General features: G+C 41.1%; 1 protein-coding gene across 1 annotated transcript in view; it reads left to right on the top strand.

The window, feature by feature from the left end:
- Positions 1 to 9,837: 9,837 nt before the first annotated feature.
- The window catches only part of LOC129237129 (proton channel OtopLc), a 187,195-nt gene continuing 177,343 nt past the window's right edge, over positions 9,838 to 19,689 (top strand). The window contains exon 1 of the mRNA XM_054871605.1: positions 9,838 to 11,966. Within this exon, the coding sequence (XP_054727580.1) occupies positions 9,838 to 11,966 (2,129 nt within the window). The remainder of the gene's footprint in view (positions 11,967 to 19,689) is intronic.

Below are 19,689 nucleotides of genomic sequence, written 5' to 3' on the forward strand. Positions count from 1 at the left end.
AGCAATGGAGCGCTAAAGGTCAAAATAAAGATTTCCATCACTCAGAATAATTTTTTTCAGATCACTTAAATATACAAGGTGGCGCAAAATTAATAAAATCGGAAAATTTGTATTCCATCACTGATTTCCATCACTGAAAAGCATTTTTTTTATTTAGTAAACGAGTTATTGGAAATAATATTGGATGATTAATTTTGCGCCAGTTTGTATGAGCGCGAAATGTATGGTGGAATACATTGTTTTTCTCTTAAAAGTTTATTGATCCACTTAATTTAAAGAAAAAATTATAGCAATAAGTTGTACAAAAATCTTATAAAAACTTTTTTCCATTTTTTTTAATAAAAAATGTGCGTTTTTGACAGGCTTAGTGTTGTACTATAGCGTGATTTATTTATATGAGCGCAAGTGGAGATACAAACAAACATACATACATATATAATTTTAAACCTCGAGTTCAGTAGTTATTTTAGATTAATTTTCTTAAAAAAGTCTAATTTACAATTGCGCATTATGAATTTTCCTTCAATTTTTAATACTTTTCAAAAATATTCATATTCCCTACTCGTATTAACGCTTGCATTTATTTTCAAAAGCTATCAGCATTCGGTGTTTTCCCATTGAAAACACACAAACAATGCGATTTCAACGCTCTCAGCAAAGCGCACAGACCGGAAGTAGACGCCATTCAGTCTATCAAAAACAAGTTTGTCATACGCTCCTCTATGCAACTGCATATGTCGATATGTACGAGGTGTACGAAGTGCAGTAGCACTCACACACTCACTTCGAATGCATGCGCGTACACATACACACTACACATACACACACACACACATGCACCAATACGCAATTAATTTGTCGTCATTTACACGCACTCAGCCAGCAGAATCACTGTCAACCTACCTGACGAACAGTAGGATGGATGCTTGGTAAGCTAGCCCCGCTTACCCGTGAGCTTGAAATGAACCTCAACCCCAGCGTGCTAGAACTGAAAAAAAACTGAAACAAAAATGCAAAAAAAAAAAAAAACAGTATACGAACATACGCATATACGTGCCTACATACATACATATATACATACATTTGCATATACATAAGTATGTTTGTATTTGGAACAACAAACAAGCAAACCATACCCCTTCCACTCGCACGTACTCACCCACTTCGCTTGCTCGTTGCCACGGTGAGTGGGCGCCATTTCATTCATTGCATACTGTGACCGGTTATAGCAGCCTCAACACCGATTGCCGATTACGCTCGTCGGTTGTTCGGTAACCAAAAACGAACAAAAACAAAAACACACTAAATAAAACGCACATAGCAAATAAAAACAAAATAACAGCAGGAGAGATGAGCAAAATAATAACAAACAACAAAACACAAATTCCAATGGTGTCACCAGCGGCTCGATGCCATTAACCGCCCTAGTGTACTACACATACATCACAATAAACCGTAATATGTTGTAGTATGGGTGCTTTAAGTGCGCGCCTCAACGGCCTCTTCCGTTTCCTTCCAGTGTGCGTTATTGCTCTAACTTTGTTTTGCTCGGTTACGTTGTGCGCGCGCCTGGAAGCGGCGCGGGAAATCCAATACTCACACTCTGCCACTCTGCTGGTGCTTCCGGTACTTCCAATCGGCTGCTGCTGCTGCTGCTGATAGATATATTCTGGTATGTAAATATGTATTTGTTGTGTTGTTGGACGCGCGCAAATCTGGCTGACTTGACTCGTTGTGCGAAACAACTCGGCTGCCTTGACTCGTGAACCGACAACGACGACGACGACGACTATGCAGCCTATGTAACAGCACTGAGCGGCTGGAGCGCTTTGGCTATTGTCATTCCATATTTGAGTGTTGTCGCAGCAGGATCGCAGTTTCCTTGCACGCGTCACATTTTTTGTGCTACTCACACAGGATACACAACCGCATTTGGCTTGAAAGAAGAAATTTCGATAATCAAAAACCCAAAGAAAAAAAAACAAAGAAAAAAACAAAAATTTTTCTGCCTATGGCTGGGTGTTAGGCCCCACTTCTTGGGTGTAAAAACAAAGAAAAAAAGAAGAAAATTGCGTTCACTTAAAATAAATTGTAGCAGTGCGTAAAAAGTGAAAATTTATTTACCTATGTGTATGTACAAGTATGTATGTGTTAGTTAGCTGTGCATTAAAACGAGATATCCGGTTCCTTAATGTGAAATTTTTCAATAAATGCGAATAGTAAAAATTCGTAAAGTGGAAAAGTGGCAGTAGTGCAAAATTTTTGGTGTATACACACTTGCTTGTTAGGGCAGTGGCGAAAATCGAGCGTATGCATATATAATATGTATGTATGCATGTATGTGTTTAGTGATAGTGTACATGGATATGTGGTACATGCAAGCGTGTGTGTGTGTGTGCGTACTACAATATTTAGTTCAGTTGATATTGTTGTTGTTATAGAGAAAAAGCGAAAACCACTTACTACGTAAAAAGAAAGCTGAAAGTGAGAAAGCAAAAAAAAAGCGAAAAGAAAAAAAAAACATAAAAACTACGCGACACAACTCCCCACAGTTGAAAAAACAACAACCACAACAACAGCAGCAACAATAAAAGCAATTACTCTACAGCATCCAACTCAGCCAGGCAAAGTAACATCAGCAGCAGGGGAATGACAGCAGGAAAAGTGTTATCTCTTGGCAAACAACGATACAGTAAATTTTTCGCCAGCCTCTTATTTTCTATACTACAATTACCGACGAACCGAAACTATTTACAACTACAACACACAATACTTCGTATTCGCATTGCATTATTCTAGCAACAACTACATACAAATATATGCAGTTAACTACACTCGCCCATAGGCAATGCCTCCTTCGACTGCTTCCTTTGCAATCGCACCTCTTATGTTTCGTTGCGGTCTCTACTTTCGCCTCGATGCATACATACATACATACATATACCTATACATATATGTCTGTATGTATTTGCTACAGAGTCAAGTGGTTATTATTATGGCTTACACTGTCCCTTTCGTTGGCTTTCAAATCGAACAATGGTTGACCGCCCAATAAGCCTCCCAACCGTCAACTTGGCTGTGCTTCAACTCCTACTCGCTCGGATTTCCCTATGCAGCTCCTACTTTGTGTTGGCTATTTTGATTTACTCTATGCGAGTATTTTCATAGTTGACTGGTTTTTAGGCGAAACACTTTCTCGTGTGCGCAAAGAAAACGCCCATGAATAGTTGAATGGGAATTGTGAAAGTAGTTTTAGTTTTAGCTTTCACGATGTGTAGGGCTGCTGTAAAATTCTGTAAAATAAGATAAATGCATATATGCATATTTTGAGTAACCGCCAGGACGTAGCCAAACGGCCCATTCGATGGGTTCCAGATTCAATGCCCACTATGGGCTGGGAACATCAAGCGATAGAAAAGTGATTTCTAATTGTTTTCACTCCTAGGCTATGAAAAGGCTGCTCATAAAAACTGGGTACCGTTCGGAGGCGGCATAGGACATGGATTTGTAGGATATATACGTTGAGTGGACAACTTTGACAGGTTAAGTGGGAATTCCTCCACAATCTGTAGTGAAGTTCTATCACACATAGTCACATAGTTTTAGCCGTCCTTAAAAATCTGTGGTCTACTCCTGGAAAGATGGACCTCGCGTCAACTCTGGCAGCTTTGGGGTAGTGCGCAAACGTGGAAAGTCCCAACATCCTTTTGATCACGGGTAGATCGGGGCGCTCGAGGAACTTCTAAGGCTAACAAAGCCGTAGCTTTTAAATTTTGTAGGTATCCTTACGTGAGATTGTCCCTCAGGTGTCTATGCGGTGAGATTTGGGATTGCTTCATGTTCTTTTGGCGGAAGCTGTCTAGAGGATGAGGATTCTTCTCAGCTGCTGATCTGCTCTCGTCGGGCAAAGATTTAGACTGTGCTCTCACTTTTTTGCTACACCTGCAAATTTTTTGTTTGTTTTTTTTTCCCTTGTTCACTCCTCTCGGGAACATAGGGCCTCGTCAAGACTGTTCCATCGTATACGGTTCTGTGCTGTTGCTTTCACACCGTCCGATGAGATGTCGGTATCTGCAAGTTCGCGCAGAATCGATCTTCTCCAAGTGTTTTTTGATCGACCGCGACCTCTGCTCGCTTGGGGATTCCAGTCCAGTGCCATTCCCATGATGATATCTGGTGGTTTTCTAAGAGTGTGATCTATCCAGGGTCACTTTCTGCGTGTGATTTGCCATACGATGTGTTCCTCATTCGTTGATCTCCACTGCGCGTCGTTGCTGATGGTGTTCGGCCAGAATATTCTACAGATGATGCGAAAGATTGTAGCCTCTGTGTGATGGTGTTGGATATCAGCTATGTTTCCCTTCCGCACAACAATACTAACTTCACACATGAGCTGAATATTCGAAGTTTAGATAGCCTGAAGATTTGCGACCTCGCCCATACTGTATGCATTCGTCCAAACGGCATCCTTGCTTTGTTTAGCCTGCATTGAACATCTCCATCTGCTCCACAGTCTGCCGTGGTAGCAGAAGCTGTCCACAAATTCCTGCTTTATTGTGGTTGACTCTCATAACATCCGTCTTGGTGATGTTTTCTTCCGCTTCGATAGTGCATACCAGCGTGACCAGTCTGCCCGTCTGCGTTTTCGTGTCAGTGAGCTTGTGAGAGAGGAGGCAGATGTCATAGGCGAAGTGCAGGTCCTCAAGATGTCTGGTAAAACTACATACGATGTCGCGTTTGTGTAGAGTCAATTGACTCATGACGTCGTCTAGGACGATGGCGAAGAGAAGAGCGACAGGGGACAACCTTGCCTTACGCCTGCGTTGGTGGTGAATGGGTCGCTGCGGCTTAGATATGACTACCACAGGCATCATGGACAACCCAATATGTGTCCACTGCCGGGCAGAGGATGACAGTTCAGTGCACTTTATTTCATTTAGTTCAGCATTCGCTAGACCAAAAAGAAGTATTTTGAGGTTAGATGCATTCGTACTAAGAATACAAAGTAAAGCTCGAAATAAACAAGACTGAACTAAAATAGAAACGACAGGAGCTTTGTTCTGATAACTTCGAGTTTATTTATTCAAAATAGTCCCCTCTGGCTTCAAAACATTGTTTTTCGAAAGAGTGTTTCAGGTCATTGACCGGAATGTCTTTCAGGATGTCGGTATAAGCCTTTTGGATGTCCTCTACGAACGCAAAACGTTTTCCTTTCATGGCCAAATGCAATTTATTTAAAATGCGATTTGTAGTAAAAAATCAGTCACAAGAGTGGATCGATGAGATGCAATAAGCGCCAGCTTCCGCCTTCGCGATATTCAGGGCGAATTCCACGAATGCGATGCAACAAACGCTTCAAAACGCCAAGATAGAAGATTGCATGGACGGTTTGGCCCATTGGTGCGAACTACTTGTGGAAAAATCCCTTGGAATCGTAAAATCGACTGAATTTTTGACTTCTCCAAACGCGATTTTTTGGGTGGTGGCTCGCCTGGGGCCTTCCATTACTTCCATTGACGCTTAGTTTCAGGTTCATCTTGGGAGTTCTCGTCGTTTCTCGCCTCATTAGAGGTCTTTCGAATGCTGAATTCTGTGCGATTTTTGGTCCTCAGTTAATTTGTGCGGAATGAAACGTGCACAGATCTTTCCTAAGCCCAAATGATCAGTTAAAAACCGATAAATCGATTTTTTGGAGATATTCAACTTCGATTCCATGAATTTCAACGATAATTTTGGTTCATCTTTGATAAATTTACAAACAATTTCGATTGAGTTTTCGGTGATTTCTGATTTTGTCCGGCTTGGCCCGTATGTTCATTGTCATTTATGTCCTCACAACCATCTGAAACGTGTAAGGCACTAATGAACTCTAGCAGGAGATAGACAATCATCGCCATAAACTTGTTTCATCAATTCAAATGTTTCATTAACGTTTTACCGATTTTAAAACAAAATTTTATATAAACTCCTAATTTGTTCGAAACTCATTTTTGTACCGATGACACTTTTGATGTAACAACTTAACTTCCACTGAACCAAGTTTTCACTGGAAGTCAGCTAGGGATGAACTTTCAACGCACTAACTCATTATAAAGATGGGACCATCAAAAACATGTCTATGACACCAGTCTGATTTATTTTGGACTTCACCTTGTAGATCAGCTACATTTTCTACCTCTCGACAAGCTTCTCAGATTCCTAAATGAGTCAGCCCGTTTCCGTTTTTAATCCATACTCCCTGTGCTACTTTAAGGGTTTTAAGTGCAGTGGTTTTCCATACCTGAGTGCCTGAGTCTTCACTAATGAGATTCCACTCTATTCTATCTATCTATTCTATTCATCTATTTGTCCCGGAAACTTTTGGTTACTAAAGAATTAAGTTCATTCTACGGCGCTTTCTTTATTATGTGGTGCTGATTGATTTCTTAGGATCGCGTTCAGAAAATTTAGCACATTAAAGGTTATATTTTGAAGATACACAAACTGCGTAGATGCTAGGATGTTCAATAAGTTTGCGGTTCGATAAGAAAAACACAATTTTATGGTCTGAAATACACTTTGTTATTCTGTATAGTCTCTCTGAACATCAACCCACTTGTTCCAAAGAGATTCGAATTTATGAATTTCATTCCTGAAGTGAGAATCTGGAAGGGCTACAAAATACGCTTCCACAGCTGTTATGACTTCACCATTTGAAGAAAAAGGCTTTCCACGCATGAATATTTTGTCTGAAAACTTAAGTATGGAGCTTAATTTTTCTACTATTTGTTGAGCATTTGAGCCCGTACGCAAGTGCTTTTGAAGGACAAAGTACAGTTCCATTTCGAGATAAGCTTACTAATGAATACTTCCGTACAGTAAATCCATAGTTTTATCAGTAGTACGTGGTGGGGCACTGTTTTGCTAAATTAAAAATTTTTCAACCATGGGAACAAAAATCCTTGCACATCATTCTAAGGTGGTCGTCATTCATAATAGCAACCCGATTTCGTTTCTTTTTTGACGTTGGATGATTTGATTACGCCTCCGGTGAACAAACCGGACATATCAAACATATCAAAAAAGCATTTTTCGAGATCTTTTCATTGATGAGTCGCCTGGGGATTAGTGTCGTTTCATATGAAATAAGTTGGGTATTGAAATTTGAATAGGTCAAGCCAAGGAGCACCAAGAGTTTTGGTGGCATCTAAAACACTCCGGCTAAAAAGCCCATTGTATTTAGAGCTCTGGAAAGAGGGTAGATAGTCAAGGAGGGAAGGAGAAAAGTATCAGAGAACGAGACAAAGACAGACACAGAGACAGAGGTAGTTAGTCCTGTGAGAATTTTCCCGATGCTTTGGTAAATCTGTAAATATCCTCCAGTACTGTAGAGAACGAATATTACTAATTCTCACGACAGCGGAACCCAAAACTCGCAGCCTTGCTTTAGCAAAGTCAGGACACTCACAGAGAAAGTGCCCAGTGCTATCCGCCTCCTCCAAGCAAGACAGGCACATTGGGCCCTCAATGCTTCCAATGATGGTCATATGCTGACCCCATGTGCTATGTCCTGTAATAATTCTGACCAGCAACCGGTTGTCTTTTCTTCCAGGTTTTAGTAGAAATTTCGACAATTTTCTGTTCGAGCTTGTCAGAAAATACTTTGCTCTACTTGTCAGAAAATACTTTGTTCTATAGCGTTCTAGACTGGACTATCGCTCTTTATATAAATTGCATACATAATCGCTGATCCAATTCATGATCCCTGCGAACTGATTCTGATTACTGGCTCTGGCGCTTGTGGGGAACCGCTGATCCACGGTTGGCCAATTCATCGGCAATTTCGTTACCTTGAACACCGGAGTGCCCTGGAACCCATATAAGTACAAGCATGTTCTGTGTTGCGCCAAAATTAAGTTTCTCTTACATTCCTGAACAATCTTCGAGGTTTACTTCGCGTTCTTCAGAGTCTTCAGTGCAGCCTGACTGTCACTGAGAACTCCAATCTGTTTCTCGCTCCATCTCCTCTCGTTTACCCAATCGGATACTTTCAGGATGGCAAAAGTGTCCGTTTGGAAAACAATTGCCATTTCCCCATAGCAAAGTAATACTTATTACTATCGTTTAAGCACCACCTGGCTCCAGATCCTATTTCATTCTTTGACCCATCGGTAAAGAAAATATCCGTCAAATCGGTATTGATTCACTGATTTTACAGGTAAATCTCAATGCAGCGCCGTTATAAGCTCTTGCTTGGGTGTTTGGCCGAACTCTTCCTCTTATTTGTGGTGTGCGTCTTGATGTTGTTCCACAAAATATAGGGTCCTACAATTTCAAGCCGACTCCAAGCGGCAAATATTTTTTATGAGGAACTTTTTCATGGCAGAAATACACTTGGAGGTTTGCCATTGCCAGCCGAGGGGCGACCGCTATTAGAAAAAAAGTTTGATTTTGCGGTTTCCTGCATGGAGATGCATGGAGATGCAAACCTACTCACTCCCGAATGGTAGTTAAGCACCAACCCATTCGGCTACGGCGGCTGCGAACCCATTAGCTTAAGAAAATTGTGCCATGAATACTAATAATCTGATAATCATTGAATAAAATTTTATTTTCAATTATTCCACTACCACTCGACTAAGAACCACTCAACCATTCCTCAACGCAAAATGTGCTGATCGAATTTCTAAGCCTCCACTCGTATTAAACCATTATTACTAACTCACTAAAGATTTATGACAGCATTAGCTGAGAAAATCGTATTGAGTAAGTGGCCTTCTTCATTTCCATTATAAATGGCGTCCGCAAAGTCGTCTATGCCAATGTCAGTAATGATGGCAAAACAAAGCGGACTTACGATTGCCAAAACTCAAATGGACTATTAGACACTATTAAGTGGCTGGCGAATTTGCGGGCAGCACAAATATATTGTACGCACACACGCACACAGCGGCCGAATCTGGTGAGTGTGTGCGGAGACATTTTTCGACGCATTTTCGTTGGCATTGAGTCAAACGCTGGATATCAAGTCCATTATATGCTTCTTTGGGGCAACCGAAAGTGCGCATTAGTGAAACTACTCGCCTGTCTGGGCACCCCCTCAACCAGGATCTTTAAATGCACGCATGCGAGGGTGCTTAACTTGCTGGAGGGGTTGATGCCTGGTCATGCCTGTTTTTTTATGCGACTGCTGCTTCCTCTGCCGCACATCACCCAACTAGCGAGTGCGCATTATTTTTGTCTACCACTGCCAAACCATTTCTGTTGGATGCTCGAGATTTCCTTGCAGTCGCGTAAATAATATAAATTTGTTCTGCTGTTTGCGGATGTTGTTGTTGTCACACATTTATTATGCGTAAAGGCAGCATAAATATAAATTGTTTTGTGCCATTAACCCAAGTGCGTGTGAATTTGTGTCTGTGTGCGCGCGCCCGTCTTTCACTGGATATGTCAGGCAGCAACAACACCAACCCTTGACATTTGTTCTCGGAAAACATAGCCAACAAATTAAATTGTGACGTAGTAAATTTGCGCCAGTGCACAGCCGAAAAATAACATACTTGTACATAGCTGCTCTTGTTGTTGTTGCTGCTGTTGTTGTGTGTAAAGTAAAAGTATTCGTTGCATGTGTCCTCGTTGCAGGTCTGTGAACTGGGAGATGCCTCAGCCAACAGTTGAAATACCACTTGAAAGCATTTAAGCAAAAAAAAAAAACAGTTCTTATGTGAGTTAAAGGCGTAGAAACCAACAAATCAAATTTGGGAAAATCATAAAAAAAAATTAAAGCGCTTTCATACAGTGTTTCAGTGTAAATCGGCATTAACAGCAACACCGTTATAGCGTTGCAAAAACGAAGTCATGGATAGTTCACCCGATCTATCCTTGAAGTTACGTCGTGGCTCGAGCGATTCACGTGACAACTTCTACATGGATTTTGCGCAAGGCATAGACTCTGACATCGAGGAGGTGGATAATAGCGCTTTGGCGCTCGAGCCGCAACAACCACCGCCACCACCCTTGCCCGTCATGGCACCTGAAGATGCACTTGGTGCTGGTTTTATACCGCCTCCGCCGCTGCCCATGCAGGGTCAGCCGCTGCCAACACTCACCGAACACGATGATCTACCACCAACACCACCACCACATCACCCCACTGACACCGCAGTCGATTCGCCACCCGCTTCGCCTACTTCGTCGGTACTCGAAATGATACCACCACCACCACTATCACCACCTATGGCAACACCGCCTCCACCAGTACGCGCCATGGCACCACCTTCGCCACCCATTGAAACCGAAGATGAGGGAGACGATGCCGATGTAGATGAGGAGGAAGAAGAGGATGATGATAAGTCAACTCCACCACCTCCATTGCCACCACTGCCATCGAATTTTTCTTATGTGCATGGCAATGGCGCACATGGCGTGAACGGTGTTACACCACCGACAACCAAGTCGCCCTCAACATCACCATCACCACCAGACACCCCACCGCCATGTCCTAAAATGACATTACCCATGAAGTTGGCCTCGCCACCTCCACCGATGCACGCACAAGCGCCATTGCCACCACTGACACCGCCATCGGAGAGTGATCAATCACAACCTAATTCACCGCCACCACCATTGCCACAGCATGCTGCCCTACCACAATCACCACCACGTTCGGTTGGTTCGCCTACCAGCTCAGTCGGCTCGCAACCACGCTCGATTGGTTCGCAACAGCGCGTCGTTGTGGGTTCACCACCGCACTCCACAAGTTCCCAACCACGTTCCGTGGGCTCACCGCAGGGCTCGATTGGTTCACCGCCACGCAGTAGAGAACTTGTAATGGACGATGATCCAGCTACACCGCCACCAGATTTCGGTGAGCCAAGCGATGTTATAGCCGCCGCCTTGGCTGCCGCGGTTGAAGTCAAGTCAGCTGAGCTAATTCAAGGTATTACCTATGGCACCGCCTACCATATGATCGATGAGACCAAATCATCAAATGAAGATGAATCCACCACTATAACCACTCCTCCGAGCAATGGATATTCAGCTTCGTCCATCATTCCGCCACCAGCTGATCAGTTGGGTGAATTGGAGCAAGATACTGGCATGATGTTAGCTGATATACCGCCACCACCAGGAATGGAAGACGAATTACCTATCGAAGACCAGGAAGAAGAAATGGAAGTAGCAGAAGATGCTAGAAAACAGGCGGCAGAACTTATGGAAGTCGACGAAATTATTGAAGATGAACAAACGTCAAGTGAAAAAACTCCAATATCCGAGCGTCAATTGAGCGACGCTATAACCGAGGATCATACAACCGCCGATACGCCAGCAGACGAGATAGTTGAGACACGTGGCACTCCGACATCACAGGCAACACCACGCGGCACGCCACATCCTACACCGCCAACTTCTGGCTCGCCTAAGAAAAAGCGTAGTAGTGTTACCGGCAGTGGCGGAAGCGGCTCGGGTAGTCGCAGCGCTAGTCGGAGTGCTAGCCATAGCGGTAGTCATGGCAGCGGTAGTCGTAATGCCAGTCGCAGCGGTAGCGTACGCGGCAGTATTGCATCACGTGCTGGTAGTATTGCCGCTGCCTCGGTGGCATCGGCCGCAGCATCCATTGCATCGGGCTCGCAACCGGTCATTGAAGCAGTAGCATCTACAGCTGCCGTGGCATCACCACAACCCTCAGTTAAATCGATACGCAGTCAACCGTCGATAAAGTCGTCGTACTCGAAACATAGCGCTTCGCCACCGGTGATGAAAAGTCCGCCTGAGGGCGACCGGCCACCGGTAATGCCATCGCCACCAGCGATGCGTTCACCACTGCTCATGAAGAGTCCACCATTGATGCATAGTCCACCGAAGGTGACCAGTCCACCAAGAGTGTATAGTCCTCCATTGGTAGGTAGTCCACCTACGCGTAAAACGGATTCCTTGGATTTGAAGAAAGAAGACGTAGAAAGACCAACAAAAGGCCCAGTTGCAAGGTAAGAAGATCTCTTATATTATTGTGAATTTACTATCCAAATGGGAAAATCACTTTTGTTGAATGCAATGGAAATTGCGTGCATTTTGTTATGCACAAGGGCCATAAAATTGTATTGTACCCTATAGGATCTCTATTTGATGGACCACTTTATGGTCCAAGAGGGTGTGGAGGGACTCGTTGAAATGTATATGTAGAGTCGATGGATTTAGTTAGAAACAAAGAACTTAGTAGAGAAAGTCATAGTATTATACGAAGACTGAGCAGCAGCTTAAAATTAGTTGTATCTACTTCTGGTCAATTTCAAGAAAGGGTCACACGAGATAAAATAGTAAGCTGGGTGGAGAAAAAGGCTTCGATACCATCGTCACACCCATAATTTCTTCACAAATAGATCGAAAATAACAAAAGTAGGGGGACCTGAACTTGATTCAGAACTTGATTTTTAACTGTCGTACCAGATCAGACTATTGCAACTATCAGATTATTGCAACTATAGCTGAATCGGCAGCCGAACTAACCACTTTCAACTCTAATTATCGTCGTTGATAGCCAGACCGCCATCATTTTATTGGATGTTTGTCCAAACTTCTTTTCCAACTCATAGTATGTGCCTTGCAGTTGTCTTATAAATCGAGATACCTACTGTTTTATCACATCTCCGAACTGGGGACAACTTTTGAGCATCTTTTTCATATCAGAAATGTACTCGGAGGTTTCCGATTGCTTGCCAAGGGGGAATAGCTATTAGCAAATTTGATGTTTCCCCCTACTACTGTGGGTTTCTTACGCGAGTTAACCGAGTAGCTGTCACATACGAATCCATTCAGCTACCGCGCGCATCGACTCTTGGGATCACAACCTTTTCTTCTCTTTGTACTCTAATAGGTATTTATTTTGAAGGCATCCATGTATGAGATCTTAACATGTGTGGAATAACTGACGGACGTTTTCCTCGACTGCAATTAATTCAAACTCTTCGTACTCACCTTACTTTGCCTTCCTTTTAATGTTTTTACAAGGTCTCATCTGCACCTTTTCTAGCAGTTGATTTCTTGCTGAAATTCAATAACTTTGTTAGCCAAGTCCATCTCCACCTGATCTTTCCAACGAAGAAAAGGTCTTGCTCTTCCTTCCAGCTGGTACCGCATCGAATACTTTCAGAACCAGAGCATTTGTACTCATTCGAACGACATTAACCAGCTCGAAGCCGCTGGATCTTTATTCGCTGCGCTATGTCTATGTCGTCGATAAGCTCATTGCACCCATTGCCGTGTCCAAACAAAATTTACCAAATCCTACCTTTACGCATCCTTTAATAACATTTTGGCGAATAGAATCAGCCTTTCAACCCAAACTCTGCGTAAACCATCCAGGAAATCCGTGAAATGATTTCTCGAGAATCTGAGACCTATTCCTCGAAGTGGAGGGCATTTCCACAGACTCTGTCTCTTCCTTATCTCACAGCCTCTTCAGAAATCGTTATGTGTGGATCCAGACCAGGCGGTCATATACCACCTTGATCAAAAAGTACCCGGAATATATTCAGAAAATTCAAAATGTAAGTTTGTTCCTCAAAAAAGATTCTATCGGTAATACACTTAGGCCAGCGTTTGATCCAGCTGTTGAAAATCTGTTTTCGGTATAGCCATCAGAGCCGTCTTCAATTTTTCTTTTACTTCTCTTCGCCTGTTAAAACGCCAAAGAGGCTAGCCGTAGTGGTTTTTTGACTCGATCAAACAGAAAATATTGCAGGGTGCCATATCAGGGGATTTTGATAGCGGTTGGATGGTATTCGCTTCGTCGATAGGTAGGTAGTTAGGTGAAATGGTTGAAGTAGCACGCTGGGAGTGCCATCAGTAGCACCAAAGCGTCATTTCGATACTATTATGAGACTCCCAACAGGCAGATAGCTTCAGCCGGCCAGACCTGTTAGTCTAATGGAGACGATTGATGGAATTTAGATTGACGAACTGCCACAGGCTGTCGATCTTCTAATGACTGGTAAACAGTCTGAGTCTGGAAATTTCGGCGTAGAATCCGCAGGACCTTATGAGTGCTTCGTCTATTGTACTGGAAGAAGTAGAGCTCCATCTTTTCTGCATTTTCCTGGGAAATAAGTTGTAGAATTCCTCTTTTTACCACAGTCAGGGGGATGACAGGTTAGGCATCAGCCCCCTTCCTGGCAAACTTATCACCAATTTCATTTCCCTCTATGTACCTATGTCTTGGAACCCCGATCAGAGGAATGTTAGCTGCACATCCACGAAATTTCTCGTCCTTACCAGAGTTGACTAGTTCGGATGTGCACCATGGCGTCCTCAGAGCCTTGATCGCGGCTTGACTATCGGAAAATTAAAAAAATGTTAACATCTCCCTCGCTCCCACGTTCCCTAAGCATTTGGCAAGACTGCAGGAATGCAAAGCCATCTGCCTGATAAACACTAGCAGTATTCGGCAGTTTTAAGGAAGTAGATAAGTTGCCTGATTTAGAAAAAACCTTTGCTTCGACTCTTGATTCCATCTTGAAGCCATCAGTGAAGACAGAGGTTTGCTTCGTTCTCGGTTCAAAATTCGCGGACAATGATGGCACTCTGCGGCGGCGTCTTATCATGGTGGAAAATCCACGAGTTTTTTTTCCACAAATAACGTCCAAATAATAGTTCTTATTGACTGTCTCACCTTCTGGCGAAAATTCGTGGTATAGAGTATCTTTGTAATCTTTAAAAACTGTGAGCATCACTTTCTTCTTAGAGCTCTCCGCTCACTCACTTGATGTCTGGCTTGATGTCAGTAATGATACGTTTGATGAATGTTGGGTCGGATTCGGCCTTGGAAATCATGTCTTTGGCGATATCAACGCGGCCCCTTTCTTGTATAAGTTCAGGTGCTTTGGGAACAACTTTTTAGCAACTTGGCGTAAACCAAACCATTAACTACAATGCCCTGAAGGGATCTATAAGCAATGTTCAAGTCCTCTGCCAGCTGTTTGATGGTTAATTTTCGGCTATTGATCAACTTTTCTTTCACTTGATTGATATTTTCATCAGATTTCGATCTCGATGTGTTACGATGTGCTTTCGAAAAGGCTGTAGGGATGTTCGACATTCTTGAGCACATTTCGAAATGTACACTACCATCATAAGGGCTTTGATAGCAGCCCGACTGTGTATATATGTAGAAAGTTTTTAAAGAGCGAGTTCCATTACTCTAACCAGCTCTTCCTCCATGTCAATTGCATAGATTTTGTTCCTTTAAAGTACCTTAAACAATATTAAAAAATTGATCAGCAAAAATTTCTGTGCATTTGTCTAGAACAGAGCGCAAAACTAAAGAAAACCAATTGCGTAAGTCTCATCTATCAAATAATTTTTTCTAATATTATCCCGGAGCTAAGCTGGATTTCTCGTTTGTATGTAAATACCCGGAAGCGATTTTTATCTACTTTAATGTGCCGGTTTGTTGTTATGACTCAAATCCTTTGAATGAAAATATATGTCGGTATGTAAAAATATGAATATGAAACACATGAGCGCGCATATGTACGCATAAGCATGCAGATATGCCGCAATCCAAAGCACAATTAACAATCTTGAAAAGGTTGTAGAAGCGAGGTTACGCTACTTGTATATATTGTGAGTAGCAGTGCCCCCTATAATATATGTATGTATATGTGTGTACCTATACATCTGTATGCATTGCATGTGTATTTGCGTGCAATGGTGGTGTATGGAAGTCATTGTCCTGCCGGCAAACAGTCGCGTCATGCATGGCATGTCCTTTTTCCACTTTAACGCTTGTTTGTTTAAACTACTTGCCGGTGAGTAGTTGGTGTTGTTGTGCCAAAGTAGTAGTTGTAACAAGTTGCATGAATGTCATTATTTATTAATGCAATGGTAGAAAAAGCGACGAAGAAATGATACTCATAGAATTGAATAGTTAGAGTTAGCGGCAGAGGCAGAATCAGAGGTAGCGGCCGAGACAGATCAGCGCAGCAGACGAAAGTGCCGTAGGAAAGCACACATAGACTTGGCTAGTTCGACATGTTTGACTTTGTTTATGATATTTCTCAGAAAACTTACTTATTAGAGGTTTGAAAGTATGGATAAAGGGCAACAAGACCGCGCCTAGAGGATGGAGATTGTCGTAAGTTTTCTGATCTTTAAGTCACCTACAGTGAGTCATAGTAAAATTGAGTAAAATTATGTTATTAGTAGAATTGTTTGAAAACTTTTGTTGGAGTGCCATCTTAATATAGAAAAAAAAAACGATTTCATTTCGGGCCATTTTCTAGGAAATGTATTTCTATTCACCTGCATAGTTATAGAAGTATCATTGGGATACCTAAGTTCCCGAGCCAACTAATAATTAAAAACAGTAGGAGGCCAATAAGTCTTGAAGAGATGACGGCATGTGCGTAACAGTGAACACAAATAAATAATAAAAATACAAAGGAACTACTTAGCCTTTCAAGAGAAGATATCTCGAAGGACTCGGCTTGTATAACCGATCATTGGCTATTTGGCAAGCCTTCCTTGAGACTAGGAGTTTTCTCCCATGAATATTTTAGAAATTGTAGAGATGAGGGAGAGGCAGAAACAGTTGAGCACTTCCTTTGCAATTGTGTAACCTTAGCTAAAATCAGAGCCGGTTTTCTAGGTAAATATTTTTTTCAATTCTCTTATAAAATTGTTCAGAGGGGGAACTGGACCAATCCCGCGCTTCATAAGGGCCACAAAATGGTTCCGCGAAGAAAAATAAATGAGGTTCCCGTGTCGCACAGTGGTATCACAACACACTATAGCCTAACCTGATCTAGAACCGTTTTTTCATCTTGCCTATAGAATACGCTTTACTAACCGAGACGATGGCTCCAAGCAGGGTGGGCGGCGATAAAGTCCCTCACAAAACAGTCGACAACCTCCAAGGTAGCCATGAAATTCCGCGCATCTCTTAACGAGATGGCTGAGTCATTTCCCCTAAAGATAATATTGTGACATTGAGGGGAACTGCAGAGCCGATGAACTAGCGAAAATCGGTACCAAATTGACTGATGAGTACATATACAATAAAATAAGTATACCCTTGAAAACATGTAAACTACGTATCCTCGAAGAAATTATAAGTGTAGCGGATGAAAGATGGCGTAATGAAACCACTTGCAAAATCGCCCGACAGCTTTGGCCGACTCTTAATGCTAAACGCACGGGACTTCTACTAAGAAGAGATAAATAAGCACAGTCTTAGCACATTGATTTCAGTTATTACGAGACCTAATCGGTAGGCGGCCGCCGTAGCCGAATGGGTTGATACGTGACTTCTGCAGAAGTTGTCTAGATGAGAAGAGACGATTCCGCACCTTCTGTGTCACTGTCCTGCTCTATCCAGACGCACAGTGGTGCCACAGCGGCCAAAAATACAAGGAGTCATTCTAGAACTTTGAAAATTTGCAGAAATCACTTTTAAGACATTTTAAACTTCTAGTTAAAAAATCAAAAAAATCTGCCCCCTCTTACGACCACCTCCCATACAATACTAACTTAAAAAATGCTCTAACTGGCATAAAATTTTAGGTGAAACTTTAAAATTTGGTACATTTACGTTTTAAAAAGTTTTCAATATTTGGTGTAAATTTCAAATTATTCCTACTATATTATTTTTACGCCTACTTTTCATAGTACTGCAATAAAAAATTTTTTTTTTTTTAATCTTTTAATAAATTTTTTACATCATCATGGTATTCCGATTTCTTTAACTACAATTTTGTTCTAAATGAATTAATATATGGATGAGATAATATTTGAAGATGATGCATCACATCTTCATTCGTAGAAATGCGGGAACTTTTACGCGAATGAAATTGCCGACAGTTTCTGTAATTCTTATTCATGGCTTCTTGAGCTTCTTCAGATAACATTCCTGTAAAACAAAATATTAATAGTTGTGATTAAATATAAACATTTATCAAACAATAATATAGCAAGAAAACATACTTATTGGCAATATAGCCTCAGATACAATTTTACTGCCATGAATCAAAACTTTATGTACAGTAATGGGCATATAATACCACGCATAAAGTTCTACATATAATTTTGCAGTGTCCATGCAATAGACGTGGAACTTGTTGGTATCTATAGGTTTCCTACTATTTATGGTATTTAAAATAATTTTAAATCGGTGAATTAAATTTTTATTAACACCAGTTATGTCAGCCGTTGTTTCTGGATTTTTAAAAAATCTTCGAGAAACATTTCCATCATTGGTCGTACCTTGCTTAACAATATCAACTTTTAATCCCAGTACTGATCTAAAATTTCTTTGAATTTCTTTTTTAGTTTCTTCCTTCTGTTCTTTTGTATGTTCATTTGTCCTCCATGCTGCAAAATTTTTATTATATGCGATGTGCAAAATACACTCCATAAATTTAATTCTCGCATGAAGCGGAGAAATTCCAAATTTAAACTTTTTTCCATTTTTTAGGAATTTATTTTTTTGTTTGTCATTTTTGATAAAGAAAAATGGTTCTTACGAATTGCATTTTTAGAAATGTTGTGTGATGTTTCATATGTAAATAACAAGCATTCAAATATAGCACTTTGTACTCCCATATTTCAAGTATGTTGTCATACCTTAACTTTGACATACTGTGTACAGAAAAATAATCAAGATTATGGTCTAAAATTTTAAAACAACAATTCTTAATTAGTTGTTAATAAATTTTGAAAATTTCATGCAAATCGAACGATGTGAAAAAAATTGATTTATGGCCGCAGTCTACATGAAAAGTTCCCACTGTGAGACGTAGACTCGTCATATTTGGTGGACAGTCCTTTAATGAATTGGACGACCTCGGCTCCGTCGAAATTAAGGATCTTACAAAATTTTTTAAAAGTACACAGAAGGGATAAGGGCTAGTTCCCCACGCGGCATCACAATGGGCCATGAACCTGAGTGTGTCCCATAAAGTGAGTGTGGATAACCGCTTCACCCTAACCTAACCTAACCGAGACGATAAATTGTTCCTTATTTAAAGTGCCCTTTGATTCTTTCCGCTTTCTCAGCGAAATATTAAAGAACAATTTGTCAATTACGAAACTAGAACAATGAATGAGTAATTTGTTTGAAAATTACAATTTCAAATTAAATTTAGTAACAGCGATTTGGTGTTTGTAAACAAACAAAAAAAAAAACAAAAAAATCAAAAACCCCAAAAAATAAAAACTTTGTGAAAAAGACGTAAATGGAATATTAATATTAATTCAAGAATTCATCACATGTTTTTAGAAGTGTTAAATGCAGACATGCCATTCGTTAAATTTACTAGTATTACTTACAATTTTTGAAATTCATTAACCCCCAAACTCATAATACAGTATGTATTACAAATATAAAGCTTGTAATATAGGCTTCAAAATTTTTTCCATTTTTTTAAGAATGTGATTTTATACATCTACTAGAATTGCCTTTTACATTTTGCACCCAATACTGAAAACACAGTAAAATAATAACGAAAATGGATTGGTTGTTTTTCAAATATTTTCAGTGGAAGTCCTAAGTGATTCTACATGACTCCCTACACCCTTATGAAGAGTGGAAACCACCGTAATTCAACCTAGCCTGATATCAACTATTTTCTAAGGAAAATGTTACAATAAGTTTGCTGCTCGAGGACATTGCACAGACTGGTAGGCTCTTCCATCGTCTACTTGCAATGGTGTAAT

Source organism: Anastrepha obliqua, chromosome 2 (genome assembly GCF_027943255.1).
Source record: "Anastrepha obliqua isolate idAnaObli1 chromosome 2, idAnaObli1_1.0, whole genome shotgun sequence".
NCBI classification, from domain to species: domain Eukaryota; kingdom Metazoa; phylum Arthropoda; class Insecta; order Diptera; family Tephritidae; genus Anastrepha; species Anastrepha obliqua.